Raw genomic sequence first — 17,418 nt, 5'->3', positions numbered from 1 at the left:
ATGAGGGACCTGAGGATGCGGGAATACTGGAGCTGGCCAAAGTCAGGAGATGGGGAGGATGGCAATGGGAATGCTACTGATAAGCTACGTTCTCTGGCTGATTCCCTCGGGGGAGGGACAGATCTCCAAGATCCTACAAGACCTCCAAGATCCTACAAGACCTCCAAGATCCTACAAGACCTCCAAGATCCTACAAGGCCTCCAAGATCCTACAAGACCTCCAAGATCCAACAAGACCACCAAGACTCACCAGATTTCCCCACCATTGATTTCTCTACCCTTGACTAGTCCCCCTAACAGAAATTGGAAACCAGAACAGTTGAGTAAGGAAAATGGCATACTGACAATAGTAAAGAGCACAAGAAAAAGACAGAGAAGAGAAACAGACAGGATTGGAATGTATATTCTTGCACAAGCAGGAACCACAACTGAAGTACAGAAAGGGATCGCTATTAAAGAATGAGGGTCAAATGATTATTGGAGTAGGAGGAACCAGCACAAGGATTATGGGGAAATTGCGTTGGGTAACTGTGACCTCAGGATAGTAAAAGGAACGACTGGTGGATCATGGGTAACTGTGACCTCAGGATAATAAAAGGAACGACAGGTGGATCATGGGTAACTGTGACCTCAGGATAATAAAAGGAACGACAGGTGGATCATGGGTAACTGTGACCTCAGGATAATAAAAGGAACGACAGGTGGATCATGGGTAACTGTGACCTCAGGATAATAAAAGGAACGACAGGTGGATCATGGGTAACTGTGACCTCAGGATAATAAAAGGAACGACAGGTGGATCATGGGTAACTGTGACCTCAGGATAATAAAAGGAACGACAGGTGGATCATGGGTAACTGTGACCTCAGGATAATAAAAGGAACGACAGGTGGATCATGGGTAACTGTGACCTCAGGATAATAAAAGGAATGACAGGTGGATCATGGGTAACTGTGACCTCAGGATAATAAAAGGAATGACAGGTGGATCATGGGTAACTGTGACCTCAGGATAATAAAAGGAACGACAGGTGGATCATGGGTAACTGTGACCTCAGGATAATAAAAGGAACGACAGGTGGATCATGGGTAACTGTGACCTAATAAAAGGAACGACAGGTGGATCATAGACATAAGAATAACAGCCCAAGACTTAGATAAACAATTTGATGTAGTACTTACAAGTACTACGTTTCCAGGGGGCAGTGTTGCCGAAGTGGTTATTCCTTGGGAAAGTTCACTAAACCCCTTACATGTTAGAGCCCCAGCAGAAGCAGAAGGAAGGGAATGGAAGGAGGAGCTAAACAATGACTGGTATAGATGGGCACAATATACTACATTACAATGAGTGGTATAGACGGGCACAATATACTACATTACAATGACTGGTATAGACGGGGACAATATACTACATTACAATGACTGGTATAGACGGGGACAATATACTACATTACAATGACTGGTATAGATGGCCACAATATACTACATTACAATGACTGGTATAGACGGGCCCAATATACTACATTACAATGACTGGTATAGACGGCCACAATATACTACATTACAATGACTGGTATAGACGGGCCCAATATACTACATTACAATGACTGGTATAGACGGGGACAATATACTACATTACAATGACTGGTATAGACAGGGACAATATACTACATTACAATGACTGGTATAGACGGGCACAATATACTACATTACAATGACTGGTATAGACGGGGACAATATACTACATTACAATGACTGGTATAGATGGCCACAATATACTACATTACAATGACTGGTATAGACGGGGACAATATACTACATTACAATGACTGGTATAGACGGGGACAATATACTACATTACAATGACTGGTATAGATGGCCACAATATACTACATTACAATGACTGGTATAGACGGCCACAATATACTACATTACAATGACTGGTATAGACGGGCCCAATATACTACATTACAATGACTGGTATAGACGGGGACAATATACTACATTACAATGACTGGTATAGACGGGGACAATATACTACATTACAATGACTGGTATAGACGGGCACAATATACTACATTACAATGACTGGTATAGACGGGGACAATATACTACATTACAATGACTGGTATAGACGGGCACAATATACTACATTACAATGACTGGTATAGATGGCCACAATATACTACATTACAATGACTGGTATAGATGGGCACAATATACTACATTACAATGACTGGTATAGACGGGCCCAATATACTACATTACAATGACTGGTATAGATGGCCACAATATACTACATTACAATGACTGGTATAGACGGGCCCAATATACTACATTACAATGACTGGTATAGACGGGGACAATATACTACATTACAATGACTGGTATAGACGGGCACAATATACTACATTACAATGACTGGTATAGATGGCCACAATATACTACATTACAATGACTGGTATAGACGGCCACAATATACTACATTACAATGACTGGTATAGACGGGGACAGTATACTACATTACAATGACTGGTATAGACGGGGACAATATACTACATTACAATGACTGGTATAGACGGGCACAATATACTACATTACAATGACTGGTATAGACGGGCCCAATATACTACATTACAATGACTGGTATAGACGGGGACAATATACTACATTACAATGACTGGTATAGATGGCCACAATATACTACATTACAATGACTGGTATAGATGGGCCCAATATACTACATTACAATGACTGGTATAGACGGGCCCAATATACTACATTACAATGACTGGTATAGACGGGCACAATATACTACATTACAATGACTGGTATAGACGGGGACAATATACTACATTACAATGACTGGTATAGACGGGGACAATATACTACATTACAATGACTGGTATAGACGGGGACAATATACTACATTACAATGACTGATATAGACGGGGACAATATACTACATTACAATGACTGGTATAGACGGGCACAATATACTACATTACAATGACTGGTATAGACGGGGACAATATACTACATTACAATGATTGGTATAGACGGGCACAATATACTACATTACAATGACTGGTATAGACGGGGACAATATACTACATTACAATGACTGGTATAGACGGCCACAATATACTACATTACAATGACTGGTATAGACGGGGACAATATACTACATTACAATGACTGGTATAGACGGGGACAATATACTACATTACAATGACTGGTATAGATGGCCACAATATACTACATTACAATGACTGGTATAGACGGGCACAATATACTACATTACAATGACTGGTATAGATGGCCACAATATACTACATTACAATGACTGGTATAGATGGGCACAATATACTACATTACAATGACTGGTATAGATGGCCACAATATACTACATTACAATGACTGGTATAGACGGGCCCAATATACTACATTACAATGAAAGAAAACGGTCTAATCTGCACCTCGACTCCCTTTTTAAAATAATTAACAGTAGTACCAAATCCCCACAGCTACCAGGACTGGGCTACGTTTAAATCACAACTTCTGTCGTCTAAGGGACTCGGAAAGACCGTATTGCCCAGCAGAATGTTTGGCATATTTTAGGAAATCCTAAATATGAACCATTTTATAATCAACCAGGATGGGGAGAGAAGTGTAAGCAATCGGACGTTAGAATAGAAACCAGGAAAGGGGAAGCACCAGAGAAATATCAAATAGACTATGAGCGGAAATATGAGTGTTACAACAAAACAATCGGGTTACATCATTTGGGAGAATTCAAGGGAGAATGTGAAACAACATGACACCTAGATACAGATAGCTTTTGGAATGCAGACACCCCTCAAAGAAAAATGTATCAGGCAGCAGGGTCAAGTACTGGGGTAATAGTTATCCCGGAAGGATGCGGAAATCAGACACTGGCATCACCACTGATCGTTCCTTATGAGGATCAGTCGGGGGGCCATTGAGAATTCCTTCTGGGTCTGTCAGGGGGCAACTAAGGACGTTATGGCCAAAAGGATGGAAATGGATTGGAAGTACAGCTAATACAGCTAATACACAACGTTTTAAATAGTTGACTGGAAGGCCTTAAACGTTGATATACAAGATACTAAATAGATCAGAAAGGGCATATTTACATTTAACATTTTAGCAGACGCTCTTATCCAGAGCAATTAGGGTTAAGTGCCTTGCTTAAGGGCACATCGACAGATTTTTCACCTAGTCGGCTCGGGGATTAGAACCAGCGACCTTTCGGTTACTGGCACAACGCTCTTACCCACTAAGCTACCTGCCACCCCCGTATGAAGCTGACCCCAACGTACAGATTGGTGCTAACCTAGAGGAATTCCCAATGAATGTAAAGCGAGGAGTGAGAATAAATCAGGATTTGAATCAATATTTCTATGGATAACTCTTAATAAAAACACACACACACACACACACACACACACACATAAAGTGTGTCTCAAATGGCTCCCTGTTCCCTATATAGTGCACTACTTTTGACCAGAGCTCTATGGGGATAGGATGCCGTTTGGGATACCAGTACATACAGGTAGAGTACAGTAGTAAATATACCCAGTATAACATAGACAGCTCTATGGGGATAGGATGCCGTTTGAGATACCAGTACATACAGGTAGAGTACACCAACAGAACTCATACAGTAGTAAATATACCCAGTATAACATAGACATCTCTCTTCATACCTCAACGAGTTTTAATGACTCCCACCTGTAAGTGTCTGTAAACTTCCAACTTCTCTTTTCATCTGACCTGTCTTCGGGTCTAATTCCTCGCTCCTCTCTAATCCACGGCTGTCCTGCCTTATCAGTGACTGAAACCAGACTGCTGCCCTTCGCCTCTCTCCTTAGGCATAGTCCTGGAACAGAGCCATTGGTTGAACAGAGTTCAGACTAAACCTGGTTAATCACAGCATGACGGGGGCGTTTGGACTGGGTGGTACAGAGGGAGGAGGCTTGTGTATGTTTGAGAAAATTTATTATGGACCTGCCATGTTTTAAGTATCGATTGATAGGTTTGGGAATCAATTAGGGGGTCAGAACGGAGCCAGGAAATGGCTCTGTTATTTTTGCATGACAGGGCTTGGTCCCACCACTATTGTTTCCAGACACGGAACTAGAAGGGAGGGAAGTCAGATACCGCCATTAAGGAAGTGGGCGGAGCGGTCAAGAGGTGAAAACTGGAGACAGTGGTGGAGGAACCAAAGAGGGAGGGATTAAGCTAAAATGTATGTAAATTGACTGTATAAACTGAGAGCTGAGAGGTGGAAAGTTAGATGCTCTGCAGACCACCTCGGCTATATTGATTGTAATAAAGTCTATCTTAATTCTACAAAAAAACTCTGAAAGTACTTTGTGTTTGACTGAGGACAAAGACCATTTTCTACAACATTAATAATTAGATTATTCTCTGCAATATTCTAACCTTAATGGTCCTCTGTAGCTCAATTGGTAGAGCATGGTTTGATCCCCGGGACCACCCATACGTAAAAATGTATGCACGCATGACTGTAAGTCGCTTTGGATAAAAGCGTCTGCTAAATGGCATATTATTATTATTATTATTAATATGCTTGTCCTTAACAGTGTTGATTTAAATAAGAGCGTTAGTTTGCTGTGACCGTTACTAATTTAGGCCATGCCCCTCCTGGTTGTATCTCTTCCATATTTCAGCGTTGGGTCGGGAGGGTGCTACCATTTTTGTTTCCGGCCGCCTCGGACCCAATCAAAATCAACTTGAAACCCTCGTCATTTTCATCTCCAGATCTGTTGCTTCCTCTAACCCCGGTCAATCTACGTTTTCTATGGCGGTTTAATTACATGGAAAGACTCAAATACACCATGGAAAACTACCTTGCCATGCAACTGAATCCACTTCTGAGCATTGTTAAATTTGCTGCCGTTTTACAATGCTGGTTTTGTTTAAAAAAATAGTTTATCCTACAGACACCTTGACAGACTAGCCTTACCTTTGTGCTTTAAGTGAAAGGTGTGTTAACCAAGTCAAGTTACTGGACTAAAAGGAGGAGAATAGTGAGGGGAGATCAGAGGGACATGCAGGAGATTGGGGAGTTCAGAGGGACATGCAGGAGATTGGGGAGTTCAGAGGGACATGCAGGAGATTGGGGAGTTCAGAGGGACATGCAGGAGATTGGGGAGTTCAGAGGGACATGCAGGAGATTGGGGAGTTCAGAGGGACATGCAGGAGATTGGGGAGTTCAGAGGGACATGCAGGAGATTGGGGAGTTCAGAGCATTAAATTGAAGATGATTCTCTGGTAACAGCTCTGGTGGACATTCCTGCAGTCAGCATGCCAATTGCACGCTCCTTCAAAACTTGAGACATCGGTGGCATTGTGTTATGTGACAAAACTGCACATTTTGAAGTGGCCTTTTATTGTCCCCAGCACAAGGTACACCTGTGTAATGATCATACTGTTTAATCGGCTTCTTGATTTGCCACACCTGTCAAGTGGATGGATTATCTTGGCAAAGGAGAAATGCTCACTGACAGGGATATAAACAAAAATGTTGTGCGTATGAAAAATTTATTATTTCAGGCTCATGAAATCAAAACTTTAAATGTTGCATTTACAGAGTATTAATAGATTTACAAAATAAATCTCCAAAGACAAATGTTTTAAGGGCATGAAAAATAGTAATGTTCTACTTTATCCCTGTAGCTCAGTTGGTAGAGCATGGCGCTTGCAACGCCAGGGTTGTGGGTTCGTTTCCCACGGGGGGGGGGCAGTATGAAAATGTGATCACTCACTAACTGTAAGTCGCTCTGGATAAGAGCGTCTGCTAAAATGACTAAAATGTAAAATGTATCGAAGGCTTTATAAAATCCCAAAAGAGAATAAAACTCTCATCAGAGACCAAATCTGAGTAATCTATGATATTTAATACCAGTGTGACATTATTCGAGATTTGTCTATTTCTCATCAACCCTGACTGGGACTCATCTATAACGGCATCCAAAACCAGAGCTATTAGCTTTGAATCGTTATTTAAAAGACAAAGTGGATGCCAATTATCAATGAGTAACAAGTATTTTTTTTAGGTTAGAGTAATTAAACCTTTCGTTAGAGGGGCTAGCATACAAACTGTAGCACAGACTAGATCAATATGATGTTGAGAAATAGTGCATTGTGGATAGTGTTGGTGAACACATAATTAGGAGAGGAAGTACAAACCAACGACGCTGGACAGAGTGGAATTAGGTTTAAGCAAAAGGCAGTTTATTAAAACAGAGATATCTTGTCCTGCTCAAGCTACATGCATGGACCCAATCAATTGCCTCTTATGGAGACAGTTGAGAAGGATGATTAAACAGAGTTTTCAGCATTACTTTATACAATGTAACATAAAGGAAGGGGTCCTTCTTCTAGTCCTTTGATTGGTTCCCGGGGCGTAGGAGGCGGGTCTGCTCTGTCCAGAGCAGATGTCCCATTGGTGCACGGCAGAGTCCTCTGCCCTTGGCACCCGACCAGTAGACAGGGGAGTTGAGAATGAGTGTGCGTGCAAATGAAATGTTTGTATGTGTCCAGGGAACTCGTGAGGAGGATCTGGTGATTGTGGCCTTGGGCGTGGGTGTTGTCCTGTTATTGCACTCCTGCAAGACTAGGCCATCTGGTGACAAGATATGGCTGCTCTTCTCTGTCCTTTGTTCGACAACTAACACAACAGCACACTGTTAATATCAGACACATGACAATAGTTTAGAAGATATTGGAAATAAGTTAATAAATATGTAATAACCCCAAAAAACATAACAATGTTTGTACTTATAGGTAACCAGATTATGACTACAACTACGTTATTACGTCTTTAAAACGCCACTGTGTTGTTACATTGGTGAGTAAAAACTCATGCTTCCTACCCTTTAACTTTTTGTCTGAAAATAAAATCTACATTTTACTCAACTTCGTTACCCACTCCAGTCAGCAGATGGCGATGTGGGACTTTAAGGCTATGCTGCTGGTGTGACGTATAATCTAATGGACGGGACGCTTCTTTCAACAGCAGCAACAGTTAGTCAGACACCTCGGTAGCTTGCTAGACAAAATAGCCCAACCAATAAAGCTCTTTAGACGCGTTCGTGTATATTAGCCACTGTGTTTTAAACCCACTTCTGTCGTCTAGTTAGTTATCCCATTTAATTTCATATTTACGGTGTTGTTGTTATTGGTCAGCTAGCTGGCTGGTTAAGTTAGCACTAGCCTAGCTAGCTAACATCCCCGACCATGAGGTCACTAAGCTACTCTCCTCCTGCTAAAGAAGAGGAGGTCTGCTGGACGGAGAAAGAAGCTCTAGTGAAAGAGGAGGAGGAAGAGGAGGATGTTACAATACAAAAACAAGTAGAGGGTGGTGAGGCTGTTACCGTGAAAGAAGAAGAGAAAGACGTTACAGTGAAAGAAGAGGAAGACGCGTTCAGAGTAAAAGAGGAGGAGGAAGCAGTCTTTGGAGTGAAAGAGGAGGAGGAGGAGATGACTGTCACATCGATAAAGGAGGAGGAAGAAGAGGAGGAAACTGGATATCTGGTTCCGGTTTCCCAAAGGCACCTTAAGGCATCCAATGGTTCTAATGATGAACTAAGCAGTAAGATGCGTCTTAAACACAGAGACACAAACTCTGCAGTTGTTGAACTGATGTGTGGTGTTAAAGGGGGAATCTGCAGTTGTTGAACTGATGTGTGGTGTTAAAGGGGGAATCTGCAGTTGCTATATCCATATTTGGACTTTTAAATTATTTACATTCTTGAAGAATATAACACATGCCTCATAAGCTTAGTTCAACTGTCGTACCCCATCAGATCCCAAAATAAGCTTTTTCTACTCCAATGTTTAGAAACAATGTAAATGTAAACCAACACTGTATCGCCTCAACATGGTTAAAACTATAATGGTGATATCATGGATGGTCAGTCCTTGCATCCATAGGTCTGTCTATGAATGTGAGAGTAGTTACATTTCTCCAGTCCCATCCATCATCTTATTACCAAAACAGTGGCAGAATGACAGCTTTGTTATTGTTTGAACTGCAGATTGGTGGATTGATTGATGTGTGGCTTTTTTAAAGGGACAACCTTGGATTTAAACATAAACAAAATGGCTGCCCTTAGACTTGGTTTGGTAAACAGCTGAGGGATGGGGGCTGGAGAAATGTAACCACTCTCAAATTCATAGAGAAAGCTATTGTAGCAACCTTAACCCAAAACCTAGTGACGTCATCAAGAAGTTCAGACATCTTGGTATAACAGTTATAAGGTGTTGGCTTGACAGTCTCTGGACCCAGGTTTGAGTCCAGCTCAGGGCTACCCCTGGAATTCACTACACTATGAATACAAGGACTGGCCATCCATAAGGTCAAAATCACAGTTTTAACCAAATTGAGAATAAACAGTGTTTGTTTCTAAACAGTGGCGTTATATGAGCTTATGTTTTGGTTTCTGATGGGGTAAGACAGTTGAAACATTTGAGGCATTTAAAAGTTATATTCTTCAGGAATCAATGACTATCCAGTTTATGGGTCTTTCTATATCTGCCAGTGAGGCTTTCCTGTGGGGGTCAAATTGTTGGAGCTGTTGATAAGTCATTGTATAATATTCTGCAAATGTATTTTCATTTTTTTTAGGGCTGACCCTAGTCGACTGGTCGATTGTTTGGTCGATAGGCTCTTTTGTCGACAGAGATTTTTTTAGACTGAGATTTTTTTTGTCGAGCAGTCGCAAATACACTATATATACAAAAGTGTGTGGACACCCCTTCAAATTAGTCGATTCAGCTGTTTCAGCCACAACCGTTGCTGACAGGTGTATAAAATCGAGCACACAGCCATGCAATTTCCATAGACAAAAATTGGCAGTAGAATGGCCTTACTGAAGCGCTCAGTGACTTTAAACGTAGCACCGTCATAGGATGCCACCTTTCCAACAAGTCAGTTCGTCAAATTTCTGCCCTGCTAGAGCTGCCCCGGTCAACTGTAAGTGCTGTTATTGTGAAGTGGAAACGTCTAGGAGCAACAACGGCTGAACTGCGAAGTGGTAGGCCACACAAGCTCACAGAACAGGCCCGCTGAGTGCTGAAGCCCGTTCCAAACTGCCTCTGGAAGCAACGTCACCAGAATAACTGTTAGTCGGGAGCTTCATGAAATGGGTTTCCATGGCCGAGCAGCCGCACACAAGCCCCAGATCACCATGCTTAATGCCAAGTGTCGGCTGGAGTGGTGTAAAGCTCGCTGCCATTGGACTCTGGAGCAGTAGAAAGGCGTTCTCTGGAGTGATCAATCCGATGGACGAATCTGGGTTTAGCGGACGCCATGAGAACACTACTTGCCCCAATGCATAGTGCCAACTGTAATGTTTGGTGGAGGAGGAATAATGGCCTGGGGCTGTTATTCATGGTTCGGTCCCCTTAGTTCCAGTGAATGGAAATCTTAACGCTACAGCATACAGTGACATTCTAGACGATTCTGTGCTTCCAACTTTGTGGCAACAGCTTGGGGAAGGCCCTTTCCTGTTTCAGCATGACAATGCCCCTGTGCGTAAAGCAAAGTCCAAACAGAAATGGTTTGTCGAGATCGGTGCCAAGTGTCGGCTGGAGTGGTGTAAAGCTCGCTGCCATTGGACTCTGGAGCAGTAGAAAGGCGTTCTCTGGAGTGATCAATCCGACGGACGAATCTGGGTTTAGCGGACGCCCGGAGAACACTACTTGCCCCAATGCAAAGTGCCAACTGTAATGTTTGGTGGATGAGGAATAATGGTCTGGGGCTGTTTTTCATGGTTCGGTCCCCTTAGTTCCAGTGAAGGGAAATCTTAACGCTACAGCATACAGTGACATTCTAGACGATTTTGTGCTTCCAACTTTGTGGCAACAGTTTGGGGAAGGCCCTTTCCTGTTTCAGCATGACAATGCCCCTGTGCGTAAAGCAAAGTCCAAACAGAAATGGTTTGTCGAGATCGGTGTGGAAGAACTTGACTTGCCTGCACAGAGCCCTGACCTGAACCCCATCGAACACCTTTGGGATGAATTGGAAGGCCGACTTCGAGCCAGGCCTAATCGCCCAACGTCAGTGCCCCGACCTCACTAAAGCTCTTGTGGCTGAATGGAAGCAAGTCCCCGCAGCAATGTTCCAACATCTAGTGGAAAGCCTTCCTAGAAGAGTGGAGGCTGTTATAGCAGCAAAGGGGGGACCAACTCCATATTAATGCCTCTGCTTGAAACATGTAGGTATTACAGACGCGGTCAGGGAGACGTTTTAAAATGTCAGTGAAGACTCTTGCCAGCTGGTCAGTGCATGCTCTGAGTACGCGTCCTGGTAATCTGTCTGTGAAGGTTAACCTGTTTAACCCCTTGGAGTCAATTGACGCAAATTTGCTTCAATCTAAGTAATTTAAGTAATCCATAGTACGACCATCTTAAAACAATTCCATATGTCAGTTTAACCCCCCTCCCCCAACGGCTTAGATTTACAGGGGTTAAAGGTCATACTCACATCGGCTAAGGAGAGAGTGATCATACAGTCGTCCGGAACAGCTGGTGCACAAGACTTTGTGGAGGCCACGGAGATGGCACAGTCCATCGCTCTAAGACATGTGATACATAAATTGTATATGGTTATATTATGTACAAAATAATGATGCAACACTAATAAATCTAATATTATTTTATAACAAATGTACTTTCTCCCGCTTTGGATACTGTCGCTGTCCGCGGTTCTGAATGTAATTATATGCACTAGCACAAAAACACCACATCTGCAATTTTAGTCCCGTCTGAATCTGCCATGGCAGTCATTTTTACATGGCAGGAGAGTAACAATTCAATCCAGAATAACCTACTGTTTTTTGGCGAACACCAAGGTCCTCTGGTATTACTAGTCCCGTGTGAATCGACATCCCTGTGTTTTGAGAGAAATTAGTTTGACAGGTGTTGCCCACGGTTTGATCAAGAAAACAATAACTGATTTGATCAATTTAACGAAGTGCTGCTCATAGCCTACATATGAAGGGCCTGCAAGTATCAACTTTCACAGTGGATGATTTTGTTCATATGTTTTGTGCGTATTAATATTTCTAGCCTACAATCATCGATGTTACTACTAATGTGAAAACAAGACAAGATATTACTATTATTGCTCACTTGACTGTCTTAAGACAATTGTCAAATAATTTAACAGATGTCAATTGTTGTACAGCTTCATGGGTACGCTCTGGGCATCACCTTTTACCTCAAATAAACAGTATTTCTGCTGTTGTGGGCCTTTAACCATCTGTCTGACTTTGTCGTTCACACAGAAGAGAGACGTGACTATCGTGGATCCTCTGGGGAGCCTCAACAACATCATGAAGCTGAGGAGGCAGAGAAGAGTCCCTCCAGATCAGAACACCTCAAGAAACACCAGCGGAGACCCACAGGGAAGAAATCTCACCACTGCTCTGACTGTGGGAAGAGTTACTCAAGATCAGATTCACTAAAAGTACACCAGAGAATTCACACAGGCGATACAGCTCACTGCTGCTCTGACTGTGGGAAGAGATTCACCTCTTCAGCAGACCTCAAAAGACATGAGAGAATCCATACAGGGGAGAAACCTTATAGCTGTAATCAATGCGGGAAAAGTTTTACTACATCTAGCCATCTGACTAGGCACCAGAGAACACACACAGGAGAGAAACCTTATAGCTGTGATCAATGCGGGAAGAGTTTTACTCAATCAAGCTGCCTGATAGAACATCAGAGAACACACACAGGAGAGAAACCTTATAGCTGTGATCAATGTGGGAAGAGTTTTAGTCGATCAAGCAACCTGATGATACATTTGAGAACACACACTAGAGAGAAACCTTATAGCTGTGATCAATGTGGGAAGAGTTTTAGTGCATCAAGCTGCCTGATGGCACATTTGAGAACGCACACTGGAGAGAAACCTTATAGCTGTGATCAATGTGGGAAGAGTTTTAGTGATTCAAGCAACCTGATGGCACATTTGAGAACGCACACTGGAGAGAAACCTTATAGCTGTGATCAATGTGGGAAGAGTTTTAGTCGATCAAGCAGCCTGATGATACATTTGAGAACGCACACTGGAGAGAAACCTTATAGCTGTGATCAATGTGGCAAGAGATACGCTGGTAAAAGAACTCTGATTAATCATCAGAAAGTACATACATGAAGGAGTTGTTTCATGATATCAATTAAATAATGTCACAATGTTTTAACATTGTTGTATGAGTATTTTAATGAATTTCACAATGTAGAACCATTTAAATGTTTAGTCATTTAGCAGACGCTCTTATCCAGAGCGACTTACAGTTAGTGAGTGCATGCATAATTATTTTTTTTTTCATACTGGCCCCCCGTGGGAATCGAACCCACAACCCTGGCGTTGCAAACGCCATGCTCTACCAACTGAGCTACATCCCTGCTGGCCATTCCCTCCCCTACCCTGGACAACGCTGGGCCAATTGTGCGCCGCACGAACCGTTTTCCCCCTGTTCTATTGATTTCAGCGTGAAATTGATATTAGCCTCATCAGGGGGAAAATCCAGGCTCTGAAATGAGTTGTGTTACACTTACCACGTTGGCGACCCACTTTAATCAAAATGCAACACTTCTAAATGTAGCTAGCTGTTTTCTACAAATTGTCCTCTGACCAGTGATGTACACATTATTCCCAGATTCCGTGTGGTTTTTGTGCTGTTAGTTTTAACAGGACGTGCAACCTCATCTCCCCCCTCGCGCAATTGATTTCAACATGATATCGATATGAGTGATGACAAATAAGTGTTGCGTTTCTCTTCGTTTTGGGGACCGCTAAATTTAAATGAATCACTCCAAAATGTAACTGACTGTCTTCTGCAGGTTGTCCTCTAACCAGTGAAGTAAAAGATATCGCCCGTTTCCATGTGTATTTTTTTGTTGTGTTAGTTTCAACAGCATGTACAACCTGATTTCCCCCCCTAATCGATATTAGTGATTCATTGTCACTTTTAAAACAACAGTGTTTTTGGTGCTTGTGCAGTTAATAAGGTGGTTGTTTAAAAAAATACAAGCAATATGATTACTATTGTGGAACATGTTTGTGTCGATAGTACATGTTATGTTTAGGTTTTCCATTTATCACAAACTATTTCTGCATATTGGTTATTGATTTGGACACGTTAAAACTGTGTTTTGACATTGGGCAGTATCCCACCTTGCAAAATGTTGTTGAAAAGACGTTGAAAAGAAGACTATGCTCGAGGTCCAATATACGTTTGGTTTTGGTTGAAAGTTAAAGTTAAAAATATGTATTTTTTAGGTCGTTGTTTCAACGACTTGAAAACAACTTCATTTCAACGTACTTGCAGCCTATAAACATGGACGCAGGATAACAAATGCGTCTATGAACTGTTTTATTAACAATCTTACATCACTCCAGTATTTCTTTACAACATTCAAGTGCTAATTGTCTTTATTCCACTGCTGAAGAAGCATGACTCAAATCACCTACTCATACAGTGGGGAAAAAAAGTATTTAGTCAGCCACCAATTGTGCAAGTTCTCCCACTTAAAAAGATGAGAGAGGCCTGTAATTTTCATCATAGGTACACGTCAACTATGACAGACAAAATGAGGAAATAAAATCCAGAAAATCACATTGTAGGATTTTTAATGAATTTATTTGCAAATTATGGTGGAAAATAAGTATTTGGTCAATAACAAAAGTTTCTCAATACTTTGTTATCTACCCTTTGTTGGCAATGACACAGGTCAAACGTTTTCTGTAAGTCTTCACAAGGTTTTCACACACTGTTGCTGGTATTTTGGCCCATTCCTCCATGCAGATCTCCTCTAGAGCAGTGATGTTTTGGGGCTGTCGCTGGGCAACATGGACTTTCAACTCCCTCCAAAGATTTTTTATGGGGTTGAGATCAGGAGACTGGCTAGGCCACTCCAGGATCTTGAAATGCTTCTTACGAAGCCATTCCTTCGTTGCCCGGGCGGTGTGTTTGGGATCATTGTCATGCTGAAAGACCCAGCCACGTTTCATCTTCAATGCCCTTGCTGATGGAAGGAGGTTTTAACTCAAAATCTCACGAAACATGGCCCCATTCATTCTTTCCTTTACACAATCAGTCGTCCTGGTCCCTTTGCAGAAAAACAGCCCCAAAGCATGATGTTTCCACCCCCATGCTTCACAGTAGGTATGGTGTTCTTTGGATGAAACTCAGCATTCTTTGTCCTCCAAACACAACGAATTGAGTTTTTACCAAAAAGTTATATTTTGGTTTCATTTGACCATATGACATTCTCCCAATCCTCTTCTGGATCATCCAAATGCACTCTAGCAAACTTCAGACGGGCCTGGACATGTACTGGCTTAAGCAGGGGGACACGTCTGGCACTGCAGGATTTCAGTCCCTGGCGGCATAGTGTGTTACTGATGGTAGGCTTTGTTACTTTGGTCCCAGCTCTCTGCAGGTCATTCACTAGGTCCCCCCGTGTGGTTCTGGGATTTTTGCTCACCGTTCTTGTGATCATTTTGACACCACGGGGTGAGATCTTGCGTGGAGCCCCAGATCGAGGGAGATTATCAGTGGTTTTGTATGTCTTCCATTTCCTAATAATTGCTCCCACAGTTGATTTCTTCAAACCAAGCTGCTTACCTATTGCAGATTCAGTCTTCCCAGCCTGGTGCAGGTCTACAATTTTGTTTCTAGTGTCCTTTGACAGCTCTTTGGTCTTGGCCATAGTGGAGTTTGGAGTGTGACTGTTTGAGGTTGTGGACAGGTGTCTTTTATACTGATAACAAGTTCAAACAGGTGCCATTAATACAGGTAACGAGTGGAGGACAGAGTAGCCTCTTAAAGAAGAAGTTACAGGTCTGTTAGAGCCAGAAATCTTGCTTGTTTGTAGGTGACCAAATACTTATTTTCCACCATAATTTGCAAATAAATTCATTAAAAATCCTACAATTAGATTTTCTGGATATTTTTTTCTCAATTTGTCTGTCATAGTTGACGTGTACGTATGATGAAAATTACAGGCCTCTCTCATCTTTTTAAGTGGGAGAACTTGCCCAATTGGTGGCTGACTAAATACTTTTTTCCCCACTGTATTTCAAACATCCAGCCTGACAAAATATACATGTTTAATTATTCCATGCCTTTGATGTTAAAACGTTCATAGATGACCAGCAGGGTCAAATAATAATTATCACAGTGGTTGTAGAGGGTGCAACAGGTCAGTACCTCAGGAGTATATGAAGAATTATGACTTTGATAAGGTTTTAAGTGGAACCTGAGAGGATGTTTATTTAGCAGAAAGGGAGCCATTTTGTAGCGACACCCCTGTTCGTTGGAGACAGGCGATTGGACAGTAGAGGGAGCCACCCATATTTTGTATATCTTATAAGGCTGGAGACAGAGAACGTTAGAGCAGACATTGTAATTTGGAGGACACTGCTCTCCGGGTGATCATGACATCCGTAAACTTATGCTGAAATCTTGTGATATGAATAAAACTTATGATCAAAGTTCAGTATGGGCGGACTCCTTTGTTTAACAGCAATAATTAGCAACATTGACTCGACACTACATTGGCTTTTCATAGCTGAGCATTCTGAGGTCAAAACAGCAGGTGCGGTGGAGAGAGGGTCGAAATCAGCAGGTCCGGGACAAAGGATCACATCCGGTGAACAGGTCAGGGTTCTATAGCCGCAGGCAGAAGAGTTGAAACTGGAGCGGCAGCACGACCAGGTGGACTGGGGACAGCAATGAGTCATCAGGCCAGGTAGTCCTGAGGCATGGTCCTAGGGCTCAGGTCCTCCGAAAGAGAGAGAGAGAGAGGAGAATTAGAGGGATTATACTTAAATTCACACAGGACACCAGATAATACCCCTCTCTGGCTGTAGAAGTGTTCTTCCTAACCAGTCCCTCAACAGCTCTCTTGCTGTAGAAGTGTTATTCCTAACCAGTCCCTCAACACCTCTCTGGCTGTAGAAGTGTTCTTCCTAACGAGTCCCTCAACACCTCTCTGGCTGTAGAAGTGTTCTTCCTAACCAGTCCCTCAACAGCTCTCTGGCTGTAGAAGTGTTCTTCCTAACCAGTCCCTCAACAGCTCTCTGGCTAAAGAACTGGGGAGGGGTCTTATCTGGTGTCCTGTGTGATCCATTCATCCTTCCATCCCTCCTCAGCCTTCCTCTCCTCTGAAGACCCAGTGAGGGTGGAGATCAGTCAGAGAGCTGTTGAGGGACTGGTTAGGAAGAACACTTCTTCTATCCAGCGCTGAGTCTGGTTTGATTATGTTCCTGCTATCTCTTACCTATCCAGCGCTGAGTCTGGTTTGATTATGTTCCTGCTATCTCTTACCTATCCAGCGCTGAGTCTGG

General features: G+C 42.4%; 1 protein-coding gene across 1 annotated transcript; it reads left to right on the top strand.

The window, feature by feature from the left end:
* The first annotated feature begins 8,056 nt into the window (after positions 1-8,056).
* On the top strand, positions 8,057-13,505 carry LOC311125279 (uncharacterized protein). The gene is made up of 2 exons (XM_084199326.1): positions 8,057-8,643; positions 12,341-13,505. The coding sequence occupies exons 1-2, from the start codon at positions 8,289-8,291 to the stop codon at positions 13,216-13,218; spliced, it is 1,233 nt and encodes a 410-aa protein (XP_084055452.1). The 5' UTR covers positions 8,057-8,288; the 3' UTR covers positions 13,219-13,505.
* Positions 13,506-17,418: the final 3,913 nt, after the last annotated feature.

The sequence above is a fragment of the Coregonus lavaretus genome, assembly GCF_964263955.1.
Source record: "Coregonus lavaretus genome assembly, contig: HAP1_SCAFFOLD_298, whole genome shotgun sequence".
Lineage (NCBI taxonomy): Eukaryota > Metazoa > Chordata > Actinopteri > Salmoniformes > Salmonidae > Coregonus > Coregonus lavaretus.
Note: the sequence above shows the minus strand (reverse complement) of the source record. Positions and strands in the feature narration are given on the sequence as shown.

What these genes read in the sequence shown, in the direction of transcription:
- LOC311125279 (XM_084199326.1), top strand. Translation starts at nt 8,289, where the DNA reads ATGAGGTCACTAAGCTACTCTCCTCCTGCTAAAGAAGAGGAGGTCTGC. An exon ending in TTCTAATGATGAACTAAGCA is followed by an intron (nt 8,644 to 12,340) that starts GTAAGATGCGTC and finishes TCGTTCACACAG; the next exon opens with AAGAGAGACGTGACTATCGT.